The 20,943-nt window shown below is 43.6% G+C and overlaps 1 protein-coding gene across 1 annotated transcript; it reads right to left on the bottom strand.

Annotated features, from left to right (window-relative positions):
* Positions 1 to 3,028: 3,028 nt before the first annotated feature.
* On the bottom strand, positions 3,029 to 19,954 carry LOC110537392 (insulin receptor substrate 1-B). The gene is made up of 3 exons (XM_021623408.3): positions 19,340 to 19,954; positions 14,315 to 17,617; positions 3,029 to 6,314 (listed from the first exon to the last, which is right to left on the bottom strand). Exons 1-3 carry the CDS (start codon positions 19,698 to 19,700, stop codon positions 6,307 to 6,309), a joined length of 3,672 nt encoding a protein of 1,223 aa, XP_021479083.3. The 5' UTR covers positions 19,701 to 19,954; the 3' UTR covers positions 3,029 to 6,306.
* Positions 19,955 to 20,943: the final 989 nt, after the last annotated feature.

The raw sequence follows: 20,943 nt of genomic DNA, 5'->3' as shown, positions 1-20,943 counted from the left end.
CCACTCCTTCGTTGCCCGGGCGGTGTGTTTGGGATCATTGTCATGCTGAAAGACCCAGCCACGTTTCATCTTCAATGCCCTTGCTGATGGAAGGAGGTTTTCACTTAAAATCTCACAATACATGGCCCAATTCATTCTTTCCTTTACACAGATCAGTCGTCCTGGTCCCTTTGCAGAAAAACAGCCCCAAAGCATGATGTTTCCACCCCCATACTTCACAGTAGGTCTGGTGTTCTTTGGATGCAACTCAACATTCTTTGTCCTTCAAACACGACGAGTTGAGTTTTTACCAAAAAGTTATATTTTGGTTTCATCTGAACATATGACATCTCCCAATCTTCTTCTGGATCATCCAAATGCTCTCTAGCAAGCTTCAGACGGGCCTGGACATGTACTGGCTTAAGCAGGGGGACACATCTGGCAATGCAGGATTGAGTCCCTGGCGGCGTTGTGTGTTACTGATGGTAGGCTTTGTTACTTTGGTCCCAGCTCTCTGCAGGTCATTCACTAGGTTCTGGGATTTTTGCTCACCGTTCTTGTGATCATTTTGACCCCACAGGGGTGGGGAGCCCCAGATCGAGGGAGATTATCCGTGGTCTTGTATGTCTTCCATTTCCTAATAATTGCTCCCACAGTTGATTTCTTCAAACCAAGCTGCTTACCTATTGCAGATTCAGTCTTCCCAGCCTGGTGCAGGTCTACAATGTTGTTTCTGGTGTCCTTTGACAGCTCTTTGGTCTTGGCCATAGTGGAGTTTGGAGTGTGACTGTTTGAGGTTGTGGACAGGTGTCTTTTATACTGATAACAAGTTCAAACAGGTGCCATTAATACAGGTAACGAGTGGAGGACATAGGAGCCTCTTAAAGAAGAAGTTACAGGTCTGTGAGAGCCAGAAATCTTGCTTGTTTGTAGGTGACCAAATACATATTTTCCACCATAATTTGCAAATAAATTCCTTAAAAATCCTACAATGTGATTTTCTGGAATTTTTTTTTTCATTTTGTTTGTCATTTTTGAAGTGTACCTATAATGAAAATTACAGGCCTCTCTCATCTTTTTAAGTGGGAGAACTTGCACAATTGGTGGCTGACTAAATACTTTTTTGCCCCACTGTATATATATATATATATTTTTTTTAATTATCTCAAAATCGAATTAAGTAGTACCTTACTGTGATTGTTTTCAATTAAAATTGTCAAAAATAAACAAAAATAGCTTCTTAGCAAAGAGCAACTTCTCAGGCAAGATTGTTTCAGGTCTGTCTGTGAGTGGTCTGAGTTGGGAGGGGAAACCTGAAAACGATCTGTTTTTGGCACAAAGATTTGGAACTCTCTTTTTTTTGGTCTATTAACAAATGTGTGTTGTCACCAGGCAGGCCAAACTCCACTCCACCAAAACAGACATAACATTTCAGTCGGTCTTTTCAAACAGCTCTTACACTGAAAGGGAATTATCATAATTCTATGTTTTCACAATATTATTCCAACCACATAGTGTGGAAATATATATATAAAAATCATGTTTTTGACTGCACTGGGCCTTTAAAGGAAATATTTCCTAATAACTTCCTTTATTACCTTTGTTTGATCCTCAGGAGGATGCTGAATATGCGGCTGAATGTGAGGATCCCAGCCCTCAATTAACCTGGACCAAAGGAAGAGTCAGGTGTGGGTGTGTGAGAGGAAGGCCTCTCCACAACATGTAACTGGAAATCAATGAGATCCAACGCATTCTGTTCAAAGAGGATATCAGATTTTCCTTGAATTTTAAAGAAAAGTTTTAAAAGATTGTCCAGCTATAAAATGTCCTGCTTTGGGGGGAGTTACATGGCTTCAATCGAGCCTGCATTGCAGGGTAAATGCTTGTCAGTGTACGCTAGATGGCGCTATATGTATTCATAAAGATTCAATAAAGTCTGCAAACGAGGCAAAAATACTGTTGACAAGAAAACATGAATAAAACATGCCTACACACATGTTTTCTGTGCATGCAGAAGAAGACCTATGGAGAAAACGTTAAGCTTGCTAGGCTTCTCATCACCATTTAAATGATGGCTGAAGCACAACAAAATGTGGCAGAAACATCTGAGTTTTACATCCCAACACGTCTCATTGAAAACGAATAAACGTGTTTATTTGAATCCAAACCCAGATGCTTTGAGTCTATGCAGAAATATAACTGTAATGTTGAGACATTGAGTCAAATGAGTTTATCCGTAACAAACTTTGTCATTGTCACTTTGTGATTGGTATTGAGAAAGGCCTCAGAGCTGAAACGTCAACATCAGTTATATTATATATATTGTATAGACCCTCATCTTGTTTTTCCTATTGGATAACTTCGTCCATAATAGGCCTACGTTCTGTGTTCACAAGAAAAAAACGATTATTTCACTCTTTGTTCAATTTTAAAGTGACCAGACATGTCAAAGTCATGTGTTTATGATTAATAGGTCATCTCCTCACTGTTTATATCTGATGCTTAATCACATTTCAATTTCCACTCAGATAAAGTACTATTATCCTGTAGGTTTGGGAATAAATCAAAATCGAATCATATCTAATTTTATTTGTCACGTGCGCCGAATACAACAGGTTTAGACTTTACTGTGAAATGCTTACTTATGAGCCCCTTTTTCCCAGCAATGCAGAGGTAAAAGATAAAAACAATTAGCAAATAAAAAATAGACTAAAACTGTGTATATGTGCGTCCCAACCCTTACCCTTATCCTTACCAACCAGTGTGTATGTTGTGAGGATTCAGAAGTCTCTGATGTCATGAAGTTGCATACAGTAGGAAGGATTGTGACTGTCTGTGTTCAGGAAGACGAGCATAATAAACATGTACAGCCAACCAGCACCCCTCTGTCCCCCAGGCATATCCTTATTTCAGCTGGCTCGCTGATGGCTTATTACAGTCTAGACTGGCTGGTTTGTTTGTTGACACGTTGAACCACTTCAGTGGCTCTAATGAATTTGATCTGAATAACATTGCCATTGATCTAGGAAACAGACACGACACACAATAAAGTTTGTTCTTTCTATTTCATTCCTCCGTTTTTCCAAGAAACAAAGTGACATTGTTTACACCACAGGCAAGACTCATCAGCATTATTCTGTTTTGAACACAAATCTTTTCCATAACATTTTCATGAACCCCATGCCCATATCCCTCCCCTGAAGCCTACTCCCTTATACACAGAATACTGTACATACCCATAGATCCTGCCCCTTCTCCTCTTTACAATACATTATACATCATTGTCAGTCATTGTAATATTAATAGCATTGAAATAAGTATACAGCTCTCTCCTTGGTAATAGGAATTATTACCATGATTGTACATATCATACCCTTTTCCCACAACTATTGGCATGTATTTTGATATGATGAGGGGTTTCAGTATATATATATATATATATATATATACATATATATATGTCTCATTTCTACATCACTTTGTATGGCGTTATGCTGAACACACTACAGCAACAGAGAACACATCTCTGCAGTTCACCACACAAAGAGTATTCAGACTTGACAGAATTATGTTTATTCTAGATTAAAAAGCGCCTTTATACAGCTGTTGTATCATGTGAGAGTTAATATAGAAAATAATAAGGCATTAAAAGACACCACAAAAAAAATGAGAGGTAAAACGATACCCAGTAAAATACAAAGCTCTTGATTGGACTTTTCCATAGCTACGGTGGTTAAGTGAAGCAACATGTGGGTAAGTTAAGGTGTGATCCTGAACCTTTCTCAGACAGCCCTGGGGAAGTTAAGGTGTGATCCTGAACCATTCTCAGACAGCCCTGGGGAAGTTAAGGTGTGATCCTGAACCCTTCTCAGACAGCCCTGGGGAAGTTAAGGTGTGATCCTGAACCCTTCTCAGACAGCCCTGGGGAAGTTAAGGTGTGATCCTGAACCCTTCTCAGACAGCCCTGGGGAAGTTAAGGTGTGATCCTGAACCTTTCTCAGACAGCCCTGGGGAAGTTAAGGTGTGATCCTGAACCTTTCTCAGACAGCCCTGGGGAAGTTAAGGTGTGATCCTGAACCCTTCTCAGACAGCCCTGGGGAAGTTAAGGTGTGATCCTGAACCCTTCTCAGACAGCCCTGGGGAAGTTAAGGTGTGATCCTGAACCCTTCTCAGACAGCCCTGGGGGGCTTCAGACCAACTGTCACGTCTGTTCAGAGTCTCTAGACATGATTATGAGGTAAGAGAAACTCAGTAATGAAAATCCCCAAATAAGAATAATCATTTTAAGGGAAGAAGAAAGAAAGGCATATTCTAAAAGTCCCATTAAGCAATGCCATTAGCCTGTATGTTGAAACGAACTTAAGAGCAACAACAGCATAAGTCTACCATAGTGAAGTATGAGTAATCCACTGGTCTATGTAATACAGGATTTTGGCACTAAATGTCTCTGCATTAAAGCACAAGACACTAGCATTAATGGGTGGGCTATGTTCAAATCACTAAAGTGATTTCATAAAACTGTGCCACCACATCAAAAATACCAATAGTTTTTCTGCAAGAGAATCTGACTGGTACAGGAGGGGTAGGGAAATATAAGGGAATGGGAACCTAGTGAGAATGAGTGAGGGTAACCGGTAGAATGTGAGGACACCAAAAAACACAGGCAGCCAGGCACTTGAGTGTCTTTTGGGATACACAGAGGATGTACCCTGGTTCCTGGTCTGTTTGTACTATCGTGCCAGCTCCTATGGTCATTTGGAGTTGGAAAGAAAGCACAAACAGATCTGGGAACATTTAAAACATGGGACGTGTGTGTGATATGATTGTAATTGTCTGTGGTTATATAGAGGGGGGAACCTTAAAGCAGCATTTAGCAGGTGAAACAAAGAGTTTTCCTTGTTTCAGTAAAAAAAAAGAAGCTGAGGGATGGGGCTGGAGAAAGGTAACCACTCTCAAATTCAGACAGAGCGATGGAAGGACTAATACATGATAACAAAATGATTGTATTAACCATGTTTGATTTACTTACATTTACTTTGCTTACAAATGTTGGAGTAAAACAAGCTCATATTTGGGGTTCTGATGAGACACGACAGAGGAACGAAGCTCATGAGGCAATTCTAAGTTAAATTCTTTAAGAATCAGTGGGCACATATCATCAATTTATAAGTCCAAAAATGGATGTAGCAACAGCAGATTGCCCCTTTAACAAGCAAGTGATTAAGGGATGAATATTATTATGAAATAAATTAAAGTTACCCTGTTGGTAATTGACAGGCTGTGGGAAGCCATCATGTGGTCTGGAAATATCATAATTAATTGATATCCATCTCCACTCTAATCATGCTCTTGCACACACACATGCCATACAGGAACCTTTAATCACATTGATAAGACATCCAATCCCCTTCTCAGCCTGTTTGTGTAATAATGTTCTGGCAAACACAAGTATCTCAGCAGTAAATGTGACTACTATCAACCTCATCTACTCAGCTGGACCACATATAGGACTATTAAAGTGTGTGTGTGTGTGTGTGTGTGTGTGTGTGTGTGTGTGTGTGTGTGTGTGTCTTTATGCAGCATTAGTTGTTGGCTGAGATCCAGCTGGTAGGGTTCAGGCAGGAAAGTGAGAGAACGAGAGCCTTCATTGTGACTGAAGCATGAGGCACAGCATAAAGTAAAAAGAGGCTATTCTTTAAGTACTTTCACAAACACGGTAAGGCAGTTTGATTATTCTTACTATATAACTTTATATTACATTTTCAACATACAGTATTCACAATATTCTTAACAAAATTATATTCAAGACCAACATATTTTCCCTTCTAACAGACCTGTTCAACATTCCCTGTGTAAAAATGGCTACACTCAAAAAATTAGGCACTTTTTAAAAAGTATAATATATATATTTCTATATTTTTGTAGCTTATACTATATTGTTTTCTGTATGCACCTTTATACTATTTCACATTTTTATAACAATTTCCATGAAGTTTATGCTTAGGAAAAATAAACAAAATATCATTAGATCCTTGTTGTTGGTTGGAGTTGCTGTAATCACTCTTGATTGGCTAGATTTTTCTACCTCAAATAACCATGTCGTGTTGGTTATAACCAGCAGTTTTTTGGCACACATTAGTATTGGATAGCAACAACTGGATAGGATGACAAATAGTTAATGATGATTTGATGGGTATATCTTCACCTCTGTTACTCCTCTTCCAGTGAGAAACATCCCGTTGCCCACCAACCCCACCATGGTTAGAAGGAGGAGTGTTGGACAGTGCTGCTCAATCCCAGGAGTAATGTCCACATGAAGATGTGTCATTAACATTCTGAAAGAAAGGAAGAATAAATATAGGTGTTAACAAACATCCTAGCAGTACCATCAAGGAGAGGTTTTACAATCACCTCCGAAGCCTAATGGGAAAATGGTTGAGACGCCCGAAAAAAGGAGATCTCTTTCTTTGTCTCTATCGGTCTCACACGCGCACGTAACTGTAATGTCAATCAATAGATTTTGTTTTTTGTTTTCCTCGCTGTCTGTACACAGGTCATTAACAATGCCACTGGGAAACTCCTTTGTCTGTCTCCTTTTCAGTCTGTTTGAGAGTGAGCTAGACTGAATCCCCCCTCTCCCTCTCCCTTCCCCCCACCCATTTCATTGTGTGACATGTTTGAAAGCTGCATCAAATAATGATATTTTTGTCTTGTTTTCAGCATTACAAAAGCATGGCTTTTGAAAGCTAAAATAACATTACATCTCAGAGTGTATCACTTAAACAATGCCGTTTTAATTGACACAAAAACAACAGAAAAATCAGGGAGAAAAGAGAATATTCATAGGACCATTGTGATTAATGACCTCACATGGAAGTGTTTGAGTGGATGGTGTTACATCTTAGATGCTGGGTTCTTTACTGATGACTCCAAGACTTCACTAATTGTAAAACAACGGAACACGTTTATTTCACATTCACACAGTTAACACAGCTAGCCATCACTCTTTGCTGCTTCAGCCCTACTAATAACCCTACTGCCTTCCCAGGTGACCCCCTCCCTTGCCTCTCATTAGCCAATCACAATCTTTGGAGGGCAGTAACCCAATTACTATTAGTTAATTAAAACCATAACCCTTTTTGGAATTATTATGATTGGTTATTCTGAAGAATAAGGTTTCCAATACACCACAGATGGTTGTGAGCAGCACTAGAGAGTAGAACAGAAGGATATCAGGGTTCTGCTTGGGAACAACCAGCTTGGGGACAAAGAGTGGATCCAAAGACGGCAAAGGGGAGTAAACACTCAGCCCAATCACAAAACAAGGGGCGCTTTGCATTCTTGGTCATTGCTTCAGTCGTGGCAACAACAACACAACACATTCCACTCCTGCTACACTAAATATGAGCCAACAAAAAAACAGGGGACTCCTTATAATGTGGCCAAATCAAATTATCATGAATTTTTTAAAATACATTTTATTTGTCAAGTCTGAAGAAACAGTTTTCAAAGAGGTTTATAAGCATGGCATTGGGCCTCCACCACCATGAGTAGCCTACGGTCCCCCACTACTCTTCTACATCACAGGAAGCACATACAAAAGACCTGATGACTCAACCTCAGGTTGAAATGGTTCTGTTCTGTTCTGCTCAACAGCCCCATCTGCCTCCTCCACTGCTACTGTTACAGTACTGCTTGTATAGTGACCTTAGTCAGTGCTGGAACTCTCAACACAAGCACTGTTGTAAAGAGCTGGAACAAGGCCTTCTTCGTCCTCCGTACCTCCCTTCTCAAGAGTTCTCAGCTCTATTCTCTCGCTCATATTTCATCTGTTAACAAAGAATCTGCATTCTGTTCCCATAAAAACTCAATATTTCAACATCCATAAACTAACTAAAAACTAACTATTCATCCCTCACTATTTACACTCACAGGCCAGTTTATTGGTACACCACCTGGTTCACGAAAATGTATTTCTCCTACAGACAGTGAGTCACGTGGCCGTGGCTTGCTATATAAAGCAGGCAGACAGGCATCAAAGCATTCAGTTACTGTTTGATTGAACGTTAAAATGGGCAAAAGGAGTGACCTAAGTGACTTTGAGTGTGGTATGATTGTCGATCCAGTTTCTCAGAAACGGCCACCCTGCTGCGCTTTTCACGCAAGACAGTGTCTAAGGTTTACAGAGAATGGTGCAACAACCAAAAAACATCCAGTCTGAGGCAGTGTTGTGGGAGAAAACAGCTCGTTCGTGAGAGGTCGAAGGAGAATGGCAAGAATCCTGCATAACAGGCAGGTCACAAACAGACAACTAACAGCACAGTACAACAGTGGTCTGCAGAACGGCATTTTGGAATGCACAACTCGTTGATCCTTCAGTTGTACAACTGACTAGGTATCCCCCTTTTCCTTTCCTTTTCATGGATGGGCTATTGCAGCAGACGACCACACCGGGTTCCACTCTTATCAGCTAAAAACAAGAAGAAGCGGCTCCAGAGGACATGTGATCACCAAAACTGGACAATTGAGGAGTGGAAAAACATTGCCTGGAACATGACACCGAGTTTAGTGTACTTAAGCAGCCTGCACAGTCCCCAGACCTCAGCGCAATAGAGCATCTTTGGGATGCGATGGAATGGGCTGTTCACAGCATAAATGTACCACCATCTATTCCATTTTTTTAAATACATTTTTTTGTGTACTTTGTACCCCTTTTGTGAGATCCAATTGGTATTTTTACAGTCTTGTCCCATCGCTGCAACTCCCCTACGGACTCGGGCGAGGCGAAGATCAGGAGTCATGAGTCCTCCGAAACATGACTCTGTTAGAATGGACCAACATCACTGTGGAATATTTCCGACACCTTGTAGAATTCCCCAAATAATTCAGGATGTTCTGGAGGCAAGGGGGGTCTGACCAGGTTCTAGATGGGTGTACCTAATAAACTGTATACCTTCAACCAGAGTGGACAGATGACAATGTTAATCCATAAACCTCTCTCACCTCTTGCATCATCCTCCATTGCAATGTAGTTTTGTTCCCTTTGATAAACATAAATTCTCCAGTCATTGGATCATATAAATACACTCTGGCTTCCATTTCTATATAACACACACACACACACACACACACACACACACACACACACACACACACACACACACACACACACACACACACACACACACACACACACAACATCCTACAGCATTTGCCACGTGAAAGTCTAAAGCCAACAAGCCACCCACACATCAACACAAACACCTGGCCACAATCCTGACCCCTCCACCTCCACCCATCTGAAATGGCTCATTACCAGTAGACAAATCAATTGGCTTCACTCTCTGAACGCCCACTTGTGATTACGAAAGACTCTCTATAGACAACCCTGAGCCTGGCAGGCAGCTATACAAATCTCAGCCTGGAAGGCAGCTCAACACTTCTCACAGACGGGAAGCCAATGTACACATCAGACATGGCTGAACGCTTTAGGGCAAAAACAAAGATCCATAAATCAAGTGTATCTGGCTGGGTGAGGAACTGAACATTGCACTAAGAGGAGTAACCACTTTATGCTTGGTGATTGTTGTTACCACACAAGAGCTGACTGGGCTGTTCAATCACACACTGAAGGATAAGCACCTTGGGGTTAAGGAAATGGTTTCACAACAAGGAGGAAATGAAAAAGAGAGAATATGCTCAGTAGAACTGGGCAATGGGGAGCAGAGTGAAAACAACAACACTTTCATTGGCATCACTAAGGAAACAAAGGGAATAAGACTTCCTTTGACGTAAGCAAAATCAAAGAACCCAAAATATCTGGCTCCTTTCTCCAGGCTCTGTAACACACTGTGTACATGCTGCTGACACAGGGCTCATGAGTAATCCTTTGACATACACTGACAGCAAACAATCTCTACCACAGGTGACGAAGACCACTGACACTGGTCAGGGCATGGTTAGATGTACAGCCTGCTGACCACCAGATATGTCATAGTTTATGGTTCAACTTCAGTCATCCGATTGAAGAATGCTAAAGGATGATGTCATGTAACCTAACCTGTATTCCACTTCAGTTCTTTATACACGGCTTACGGTGCATCACCCAAAGGCTCTCCTTGACGTGAGAAGTGTTCATTAATTACACCAGCGGTAAACACTGTAGAAGATGGTGTCCTTACAACAGTAACACAAGCTTTTATAAAGGCAATCCTCATGAAAAACAGCTAAGAGGGTAAGGGTTACAACAAAACATTAACTCTTAAACTCTTTAGTGTGCATTTCTCCAGAAGTAAGAATTCCTTCATTGGATTTGGTTAGAATTAATGGGGAGGTAAACCTGGTGTGTATTTGTCCCCCTCCCCAATCTAATCCCTGTGTAATCCAGGGGTGGTGGGGCCAGGGTTAGCCTTTATCAAGTTTTTACAAACTAAAACAGTCCTAGTTTACAAATGACAACCTCTGCTGTGTTAAAAAGGCAACCAATGTTAATAATGCTAAATCATAGTTGAGTGCCACACAGATCTTATTGTAACCCCTGTACAATGAAAGCCCTTATTTCTCCAGCCATCAATGGGCTACACTTTAGCTTTCATGACCCAGCACAATCAATTGTCTAGACCAGGTATTCCCAAACTGGGGAATGAGTACCCCCAGGGGTACACGCAATAACGTCGGGGGAACGCCAAAATAAAATGGGATTCACATTAAAATATATATATATAAATACTTACATATATATATATATATATATATATATATATATATATATATATATATATATATATATATATATATACTGTATATATACTGTATATATATACTTTTTTTTCTTCACATTTTCAAACAGCCCATTTATATTTTCCAACGGGGCTATACATTTGGGTGAGGTTTTTTTCTCGCCCGAGTAGCCTCGTTTCACTGCCAAAAATAAAATTAAACCATCTAGTGTTCAGTGAAATAACAACACACTGTCATATACAGGTAGCCTAGTCAAATAATTAACATTCAATCACATTAACTGTTACACTAACGGTCCGTATGTAGCAAAACGTAACTGCTGTACTGATGGTGCAAAAGCTATGACAGGGAGACATAGTGGTAACACGTGTGCAAGCAGTTGCTCCCGACACCACTTGGGTACACTGCAGCATCCACAAGAGGCTCTTGCTGCCAAGGGAATGCCTGACAGCTTGAAAGATGTTTTGGACACTATAGTGAAAATTGTTAACTTTGTTAAAGCAAGGCCACTGAATTCTCGTGTATTTTCTGCACTATGCAATGATATGGGAAGCAACAATGTAACGCTTTAACAACATACAGAGAAGTGCGCTGGTTATCAAGGGGCAAAGTATTGACACGTTTTGTAAATTGAGAGACGAGCTTAAAGTTTTCTTTACTGACCATAATTTTCACTTGTCTGACCGCTTGCATGATGACGAGTTTCTCACATGACTGACCTATCTGGGTGATGTTTTTTCTCGCCTGTATGATCTGAATCTATGATTACAGGGACTCTCCGCAACTATATTCAGTGTGCGGGACAAAATTGAGGCTATGATTAAGAAGTTGGAGCTCTTCTCTGTCTGCATTAACAAGGACAACTCACAGGTCTTTCCATCACTGTATGATTTGTTTTTGTGCAAATTAACTCAAGCTTACGAACAATGTCAAATGTGATATAGCGAAGCACCTGAGTGAGTTGGGTACGCAATTACGCAGGTACTTTCCCAAAACGGACGACACAAACAACTGGATTCGTTATCCCTTTCATGCCCTGCCTCTAGTCCACTTATCGATATCTGAACAAGAGAGCCTCATCGAAATTGCAACAAGCAGTTCTGTGAAAATTGAACTTAATCAGAAGTCACTGCCAGATTTCTGGATTGGGCTGCGCTCAGAGTATCCTGCCTTGGCAAATCCCGCTGTTAAGACACTGATGCCCTTTACAACCACGCACCTATGTGAGAGTGGATTCTCGGCCCTCACTAGAATGAAAACTAAATACAGGCACAGACTGTGTGTGGAAAATTATTTAAGACTGAGATCCTCTCCAATACAACCCAACATTGCGGAGTTATGTGCATCCTTTCAAGCACATCCTTCTCATTAACCTATGGTGAGTTATTCACAATTTTCGATTAACAAATAAGGTTTTATATGTAAGATGGCTAAAAAAAGAGCAAAATTATTGATTATTATTTTGTTATTATTAGCTCCCTGGTCCAATAGGAGCTCTTTGTCATTTGCCACGAGCCGGGTTGTGACAAAAACGCACACTCATTCTTATGTTTAATAAATGTATAGTATATTGTGTGTGTGGAAGGCTTACAATGATGTCAAAAAATAACATTTGCGAATACGCTAACCCTGGTGCTAGAGGGGGTATGCAGCCGGAGGTTAAGTGTTTGAAGGGGAACGGGACTATAAAAAGTTTGGGAACCACTGGTCTCGACAACCTCTCATAGATGGACAAAAAGGTGACAGGGTTTGTTTGAGGTCGTTTGAGAAGGAGTGTTGGTGTTACAGTTGAAGTCGGAAGTTTACATACACCTTAGCCAAACACGTTTAAACTCAGTTTTCACAATTCCTGACATTTAATCCTAGTAAAAATTCCCTGTCTTAGGTCAGTTAGGATCACCACTTTATTTAAAGATTGTGAAATGTCAGAATAATAGTAGAGAGAATTATTTATTTCAGCTGTTATTTCTTTCATCAAATTCCCAGTGGGTCAGAAGTTTACATACACTCAATTAGTATTGGGTAGCATTGCCTTAAAATTGTTTAACTTGGGTCAAACGTTTCGGGTAGCCTTCCAAAAGCTTCCCACAAGAAATTGGGTGAATTTTGGCCCATTCCTCCTGTCAAAGCTGGTGTAACTGAGTCAGGTTTGTAGGCCTCCATGCTCACACATGCTTTTTCAGTTCTGCCCACAAGTTTTCTATAGGATTGAGGTCAGGGCTTTGTGATGGCCACTCCAATACCTTGACTTTGTTGTCCTTAAGCCATTTTGCCACAACTTTGGAAGTATGCTTGGGGTCATTGTCCATTTGGAAGACCCATTTGCGACCAAGCTTTAACTTGATGTCTTGAGATGTTACTTCAATATATACACATAATTTTCCTGCCTCATGATGCCCTCTATTTTGTGAAGTGTACCAGTCCCTCCTGCAGCAAAGCACCCTCAAACATGATGCAGCCACCCCTGTGCTTCACGGTTGGGATGGTATTCTTCGGCTTGCAAGCCTCCCCCTTTTTTCTCCAAACATAACGATGGTCATTATGGCCAAACAGTTCTATTTTTGCTTCATCAGACCAGAGGACATTTCTCCAAAAAGTACGATCTTTGTCCCCATGTGCAGTTGCAAACCGTAGTTTGGCTTTTTTAAAGCAGTTTTGGAGCAGTGTCTTCTTCCTTGCTGAGCGGCCTTTCAGATTATGTCGATATAGATCTATTTTTACTGTGGATATAGATACTTTTGTACCTGTTTCCTCCAGCATCTTCACAAGGTCCTTTGCTGTTGTTCTGGGATTGATTTGCACTTTTCGCGCCAAAGTACGTGTATCTCTAGGAGACAGAATGCATCTCCTTCCTGAGCGGTATGACGGCTGTGTGGTCCCATGGTGTTTGTATTTGGTAACTATTGTTTGTACAGATGAACGTGGTACCTTCAGGAATTTGGAAATTGTTCCCAAGGATGAACCAGACTTGTGGAGGTCTACAATTTTTTTTCTGAGGTCTTGGCTGATTTCTTTTGATTTTCCCATGATGTCAAGCAAAGTGGCACTGAGTTTGAAGGTAGGCCTTGAAATACATCCACAGGTACACCTCCAATTGACTCGAATGACGTCAATTAGCCCATCCGAAGCTTCTAAAGCCATGACATCATTTTCTGGAATTTGCCAAGCTGTTTGAAGGCACAGTCAACTTAGTGTATGTAAACATCTGACCCACTGGAATTGTGATACAGTGAATGACAAGTGAAATAATCTGTCTGTAAACAATTGTTGGAAAAATGACTTGTGTCACACACAAAGTAGATGTCCTAACCGACTTGACAAAACTATAGTTTGTTAACAACAAATTTGTGGAGTGGTTGAAAACTGTACATGCTTCCCTATGTGTAAATACCCTTGCAAACTCTGATGGTGAAATAAGATGTATTTTTCAACTCAAGCAGTCATTTTAGGAGGCCAGCCAACACTGAAGCAATTGTGTGCCAGAAATGTATTCCATCACACAGAATAACAAAGATTTCTACTACTGATCATATTTTTGATAGCTAACATACTCATTTCTGTGTGCATTTGGTGAAAACAGATAGAGTACATTTACCTTTTACATCTTTCCTGCTGCTCTGATGATGTGCTCTCAACTCCTCTGATTTGCAGAAATCAATACTGGCATAGCCAGGGTTGTTCCCCAAACCAGTCATGCCTCCCCCAACTACCCCACTGTGGACGGATGTGAAGACGTTGTGGGGGATGGTGGCTCCCCCCTCCAGTCCAGCCTGAGAGCTGTCCTTAATGGCCAGGTCCAGATCAATATAGTTAAGGCCTTGTTCAGCAGACCCAGAGGATGAAGCCTGGGCTACAGGTGCAGCAGGAATGGCACATTGAGACATAGCTGCCTGTGCATTCTCCCACGGTGAACCCCCCTCCAGCCCTCCGTGCCGATGAGGCGATGCTGCCTGGGCAATCTCCAAGAACAAGGAGCCTGAGGAGGATAGGTGGAAGGGGAGAGAGGGAGGAGTCATGATGAAGGTCTCAGAGCGGTGGCGTCTCCGTCCCAGTTGGTCGCCCCTGTCAACCCTGTCTCTGGCCAGCCTGCTGCTTTGCTTCTGGGCAGGAGATGAATAGGACTTTTCTGAGGGAAAGACCAAGCCTGTTTCCTGCTCCATTGATGATCTTTGGGCAGCGTGCATGGCAAGCGCTGCAGGGTTAGGCACTGAACCCACGCTGAAGGCCATCTCTGTGTAGTCTGTATATGATGTGGGTAAGTCTGTTGGCACTGCCGCCCTATGCCCACCTACATTGCCCTCTGCTGCCCTAGGAGAGGGCCTACTACGGGCCAAAACTCGGGGCTTCGGGGCGATGGCTGGGGGCAGGCTGAAAGGTGATTTAACAGGGCTCCGGGGGGATGGGCAAGGGGAGTTCCCCATCCCCAAGTCCATGTTGACGTACTCAGCAGAGGCAGCGGAGGTGGCCAGAGGTACAGAGAAGCTGCGGGGGAGGTTGGTGGAGCCACTGTGGCAGAGGGCTGGACGGTACAGGGGCCTCTGGGTTCCATGGGTCACTGACAGTCCATGCTCTGGCCCCCACTGGTCTCTTCTCCTGCACCCCATGTCACCACCCCTGACCACTATGCTGACATAATCCCCAGGGCTCTGAGGCACTGTGGGAAGGAGATTCTCCTTAACCCTTGGCAAAGTGTTAGCTTTAGACATGTCCACCGACACACTGAGGGGACGAGGCTTCATCTGCTGTCCCCCTGGGCCATGCGATGCACGTTTTTGCTGATAAGATCCGTCCTTTGAGCGTGCTCCCCCATTCCTGAACCCGCCATTCCTGAACCCTGTCCCTGTTCTTGTTAGTCGTAGCCCTCCCCCTGTTGCCACTGATTTTGGCCTATCATCCAGGCTCTCACTGCTAGCTGAGCTGGAAGAGAAGGAGGAAGAGGAGAGGGAGAGTTGACAGCCTCCTGCAGGGCCAACTGTGGCTGTGTCCCTCTTGCTGTAGCCCACTTGTCCACCCCGATTTCCAGGACCGTCATGGTCATGATGACCCCCCTCCTTTCTTTTCCCTTGATCTAAGTCATCTTCGAAGCGTGTAGAGAGTGTGTGTTTGTAGGACCGTGGCAGAGAGAAGTAGGAGTAGACCATCTTGGGTTGTAACTGGTTCTGTTCAGGTTGGGAGGGTGGTGTGCTGCAAGCTGAGCGGATGCTGATAGGAGACATGTTCATGTAGTCACTGCCAGCTCGGCTCTCCATGCTGGCCCTGCTCCCCCACATGGCCATTCCATGCAAGTCTGGGGAGCAGCTGCTATTGGGGGACATGACCATGTAGCCCTCTGAGACAGGCAGGCAGATGTGCTGGGGGGGAGACACACTATTGTTGGGAGTCATGGCCATGTACTCATCATCAGCCCCAGGTTTGGCACCGACGTCAGACACGGCCACAGATAGAGAGAGGGAAACAGGAGAAGCTGTCACTCTGGGTAACATGGCCATGTAGCCACTGTCCACTGGTGCCCCTCCTCCTCCTCCCACCTCTCCTCGGACCCCATCAGCCCTCGCCCGGGTCTCCCCAACCACGACTGCCACTGCCGAGCCCCCTGCTGCCGAGCCCCCTGAGCCACGTTGTGACACAAAGGCATCCCTGCTAATACTCTGCGACATGACAGTGTACTCTTCATCCTCATCCTCTTCCTCCTTCCTACGAGGGGCCAGGCGTTCGTGGGCAGCCAGGGGCAGGGAGGCCCTCTTGCTGAGGAGTCTGCGCTCTGCCTCACACTCCCTGCTGGAGGAGCGCCGCAGCATCCTGCGGCCCTGAGGACGCTGATTGGACCCAGGGAGGCTCTCTCTCTGGCCCATCACTATGTAGCTGGAAGAGATCTCTCCATGAGCATGGTGTCCCATCCCCCCATGGGACCCTGCTGGCAGACTGGGGACAAGCAGGGAGTGCTCTCCAGGGCTGGAGCCATACTCGTCTGAGGAGCCATAGTCACTAGGGGAGCCCGACACAGAGACTCTTTGAGGGACACGGGTGTAAGAGGAAATGGCTACATTTCCCATTGCCCCTCCAACTAGTCCACACTCTGAGCCATGACCAGAGCTGGAGGAGAGGCTTGGGGCTGGGGAGGGGGCTGGGTTGGGGGTGTAGCGGGCCAGGCTGAGAGTGATCTTAGCTGGGGTTGGAGCTCTGGTGGGCTTGGGTCTCAGGGTGGGTGTAGTGGAACAGGATCCATTCAGGCTGGGACTGGAACTTGCCCATGCCCCCCTGGGTCCACCTCCACCCTCCTCCATCCTTCCCCCGATGCTGGCTGTACGCGCCCTGGGGAATCCGTTGCGTGGTGTGGGTGAAGTGCTGGTGCAGCTGGCCCCACCTGCTCCAGGGGTCTCGGTCCGGGATCGTCTGCCGAAGCCCACCTGGCTGGGGGGTAGGTTGGGGTGGTGGCGGCGGGTGGGGACACTGATGGGGTTGGAGGCGGTGCCACCTCCAGCTGTAGCTCCCACAGACTGGGACTTACTGCGCTGGCGGAACTCCTCGCTCAGAGCCTTCATGGCCTCCAGCAGGGTCTCATGCATGTTCTGGGCCACCACCGAGTCCTCCACCTGCATCCAGAACTCCCCAGGCCCCGTCATGGCCGAGCGGCCCACTTCGATGAAGAAGAAGTTCTCAGAGTGGCCGCAGCGACGCACATTCATCAGCTGTAGGACCACGGTGGCCATGTCAGAGTTGAGCTTGACGAAGTTGACCGTCTTGTCGGTCAGGCACAGCCGGTAGATGCCCACTAGGTTTCTGGCCTGGCCAAGCCCTTTAGGCCACACCTTGACCTGCCACACCTCCTTAAAAGCTGGGCCTGGAGGAGAGGGGAGTCCACACTCCCCACCACTGCCACAATTCTCTGGGCTTTTACCTGCAGAGAATCACAACAAAGACACATATCAATACACAGCAAGACAAAAAAACTATGCAAAGAGATATACAGTGTAGAGACAGAGAGAGACACACACAGAGAGACAGAACATTACGACGGTTGACAGACAGGAGACCAAAATATTGTATACAATATTCCTATAGTGTCAAGGTCAGAAGGAACGTCAGTTGTAGCACGTACTGCACATTTAGGAACGCCGCACCTTAACTGGCTTAAAAATCGCTGTCCATGTGAGAGACACATTACTAGCCCCATTATTCACGCAGGCAGGTGTTGTTGCATGAACGCATTCATAAAACACTATTTTTGAAGACAGATTCATCTAACAAAAACCCTGCATGATGGTTAAGAGCATGTGGTGGAGTGACAGTTAATATTGTTTGAATAAGGCATATTTTTCAAAACCATTTCTTTAACATTATTGGGTTGGTGCAATAAAGACTGTTTATAGTCATGAAAATGATCAATCTTTATAACCTACAAGGTGTCAATACTCTAATTACAATGTTATTACTGACCATCAACATTGTAACTCCAGATATGTTTCATCTAGCAACATTCATGCTCCACTCAAGAAACCAACATATGTGTTAGTGTAGCCTTGTTCTCTATAGTGTATCTTAAATTGGGTTGTTCAACGAAATGAGTGCCTTTTGCGTTTTTAATTGACACCCTGTTACAGTCAACACTGTTGATTTGTTTGGCACTTAATAGGCAATTAATATAGTCTTTTTTTTATTTAACCTCTTGAGATGGAAAAAACGTTTCTTATTAAGTTGAACATGTGCTCCTTGACGATGTTAAAATTAGGTGAAATCAAACGTTTTTGGGACCAAGTTACACTACTTAAAAGGTACCCAATTAGTGGAACGACCCAATTGCATATGCCTATATAAATAGAAAATACAATATCTACGCCCTTACAATAAAGACAAACGTAATGTTGAGGAAATGATGTGCCACATTATTACAATCATTATTATATTTTTTTTATATCATATTACTACTGAAACGATAGCAGTGGGAGTTAGTGTCACAGCATAACAACCTACTTTAAACACGACGGAAACGAATAGAAACCCGTTTCCAAATGAAAACACGGAGATGCTGCGGCTCTCCCCCATGCCAGCCAACGCCATAGCACAGAAATGTAGGTTATGCGCACGACGTGCAGAATTTTGTGTAGAAAAATAAAAACATACAGCGGACTACTCGGCTGCATCCTCTGCAGTAGCCTAGACTATGCGCTATGAATGATGGCGTCCTGCAGCCTATTTGGTCGCAAATAAGAATACAACAATTCCATATGCTGGTTCATGCACGTTTGCAATAATGTTGTAGGGTAACATGCAGGAAAATGTAAATGATGAAAAACATTATTATTATGGTTATTATACTGCTGAGACAGTGCGCGTGCAGCAGTGGTCCACCACCCCATTTGAACTGCTATGCACCTGCTCATATCTTGATTTATAATAGCAATATTCTGTATTCAATGTACTATATATATATATATACACACTACAAAGAGCATCACACGTGTGATGGGCTATAAAGGATACCTTAACATGATGTCGCGTTACAGATGTAAATGTCAAATGGATGTCAATCCAGAATGGCTAGACCAACATTGGCCCATGCAGACTAAACGCACAAGGGGAAAATTGAGCATGTATAGTAAACCCTTGTACTATGGCTTACATTTCCACTGAAGGTCCAGCATGGCCTGGTACCATTCATTCTGCACCTCCTCGCTGTCTGCGGCAATGGCAAAGCTCTCCCCGCGGGTATACATCACTATCATGTGCTTGTTCTTGGAATCCGCCCGCTTGTTGATGTTGAAGCAAGTCTCCAGATTCAGCGCTTTTTTCGGGACAGGTGACTTGCTTTGGAATTTCTTCTCATTCTCATAATATTCTAGACGGGCAGGGCCCTGTTCCGTGGCTTCCCTCAAAACGAAGAATCGCCGGTGCATAGATTTCTGCTTGCGGAGATACCCGCTTTTCCGAACGTCCTCGTAGCTCTGCTGCTGCTGTAGCAGCTCCGCAGCCTCGTTCTCCATTACTAGGCAGGTCTCTTGTTTTGCTTGCTTAAAATCACCCCCACTAAAACGAGCAGGTTGTTCATTTATTATAGCCACATTACTATTTTCCTTCTCATCGTTTCCATATAGTGAAGCATCCAACGCGCGTGCGTTCAGAAAAAGCGAGCTAATTTGAACATGTGTTATTTCTATAAATCAACCTTTTCCCACGTCTGCGAGCACACACAGACTGGCACATGCGGCGAGTGACGCCTGCACTGGTCCCTATAGCCAGCCTATGCTGCTTGCTGGATGGAGTATTATGCCCACTCCTACTCCGTCTGTTTACTGTAGCCTGGCCTACTACTACTCTGCATTGACTGTCACATTGATGCTCCTCTATGCATGTTCATCTGCTGCACACTTCTATTGAAACGTCAGTCAAATGACTGTTTGGGTCTTGAGATTGATAGTGGGGCAAAACTGAAAGGACATTGCGTTCAGTTAAGGTTAATTATCATAAAATACAGGATCTCGGGTTCTTGTTTACTGTAGGCCTGCTAAAAAAACAGAAATATTGGCTATTTTATGTAGGCTATCACAAGCCAGTGATCGCATGTTTTACCATCGATGGACTGATCAATACATATCCAAGTTAGCCAATTAGGCTAAGTCATGTTCTATTTAGCCGTTATATGTACTTACAGAAATATACCCCTTAACTAGTCAAAAAGAGAAAATAAGACCAGACATCTACGGATTATATTTTTGTGAGTCAGATCATTCAATTTCCATACCTAACATTTTTTTAATTATTCAATGCGGTATCCCTTCTGACCATTGACAGATTTATTTAATCATGTTTTCATCAGAGCGTTTGCGACACCTGTTGGTCACTCCCTGTATGGGTTTTATGGGTTTTGCACATTCTGTGGGCTATACATCAAGCAGCCTGCACGGTAGTCAGCGTTGAAAGCAAAAAGATCGATGCTGATTCAGCACCCACGGCCGTGAACAGCGCCACGTCAGTTTTTCAACGTCATAAATGTTAACAGCGCTGCGGTCAACGCTTCAGCACCATGAGGATGAACAGCACCCAGGTCCAACAGGCTAAGGGCGTCTTTACATTACATAACTTTTGAAGACAAACTATGTCCAGGAGAGATACTTGGGTAGTGTAAAGAGAACGATCTAGATCCCCCCCCCCCCCCCCCCCCAGTGGTACAGTGTAAAGCCAATGGCTCTCCCATACCACATGTCCCTGCAATAACTTAGTTATCTT

The sequence above is a fragment of the Oncorhynchus mykiss genome, chromosome 12 (assembly GCF_057628025.1).
Source record: "Oncorhynchus mykiss isolate SJ-2025 chromosome 12, ASM5762802v1, whole genome shotgun sequence".
In the NCBI taxonomy this organism is placed as follows: Eukaryota; Metazoa; Chordata; class Actinopteri; order Salmoniformes; family Salmonidae; genus Oncorhynchus; species Oncorhynchus mykiss.
Note: the sequence above shows the minus strand (reverse complement) of the source record. Positions and strands in the feature narration are given on the sequence as shown.

Bases quoted from the DNA above. Each gene is read 5' to 3' on its own strand.
- LOC110537392 (XM_021623408.3), bottom strand. From the start codon at position 19,700: ATGGAGAACGAGGCTGCGGAGCTGCTACAGCAGCAGCAGAGCTACGAG. The intron at 17,618-19,339 runs GTAAGCCATAGT...GATTCTCTGCAG, and splicing joins GCTGGACCTTCAGTGGAAAT to GTAAAAGCCCAGAGAATTGT.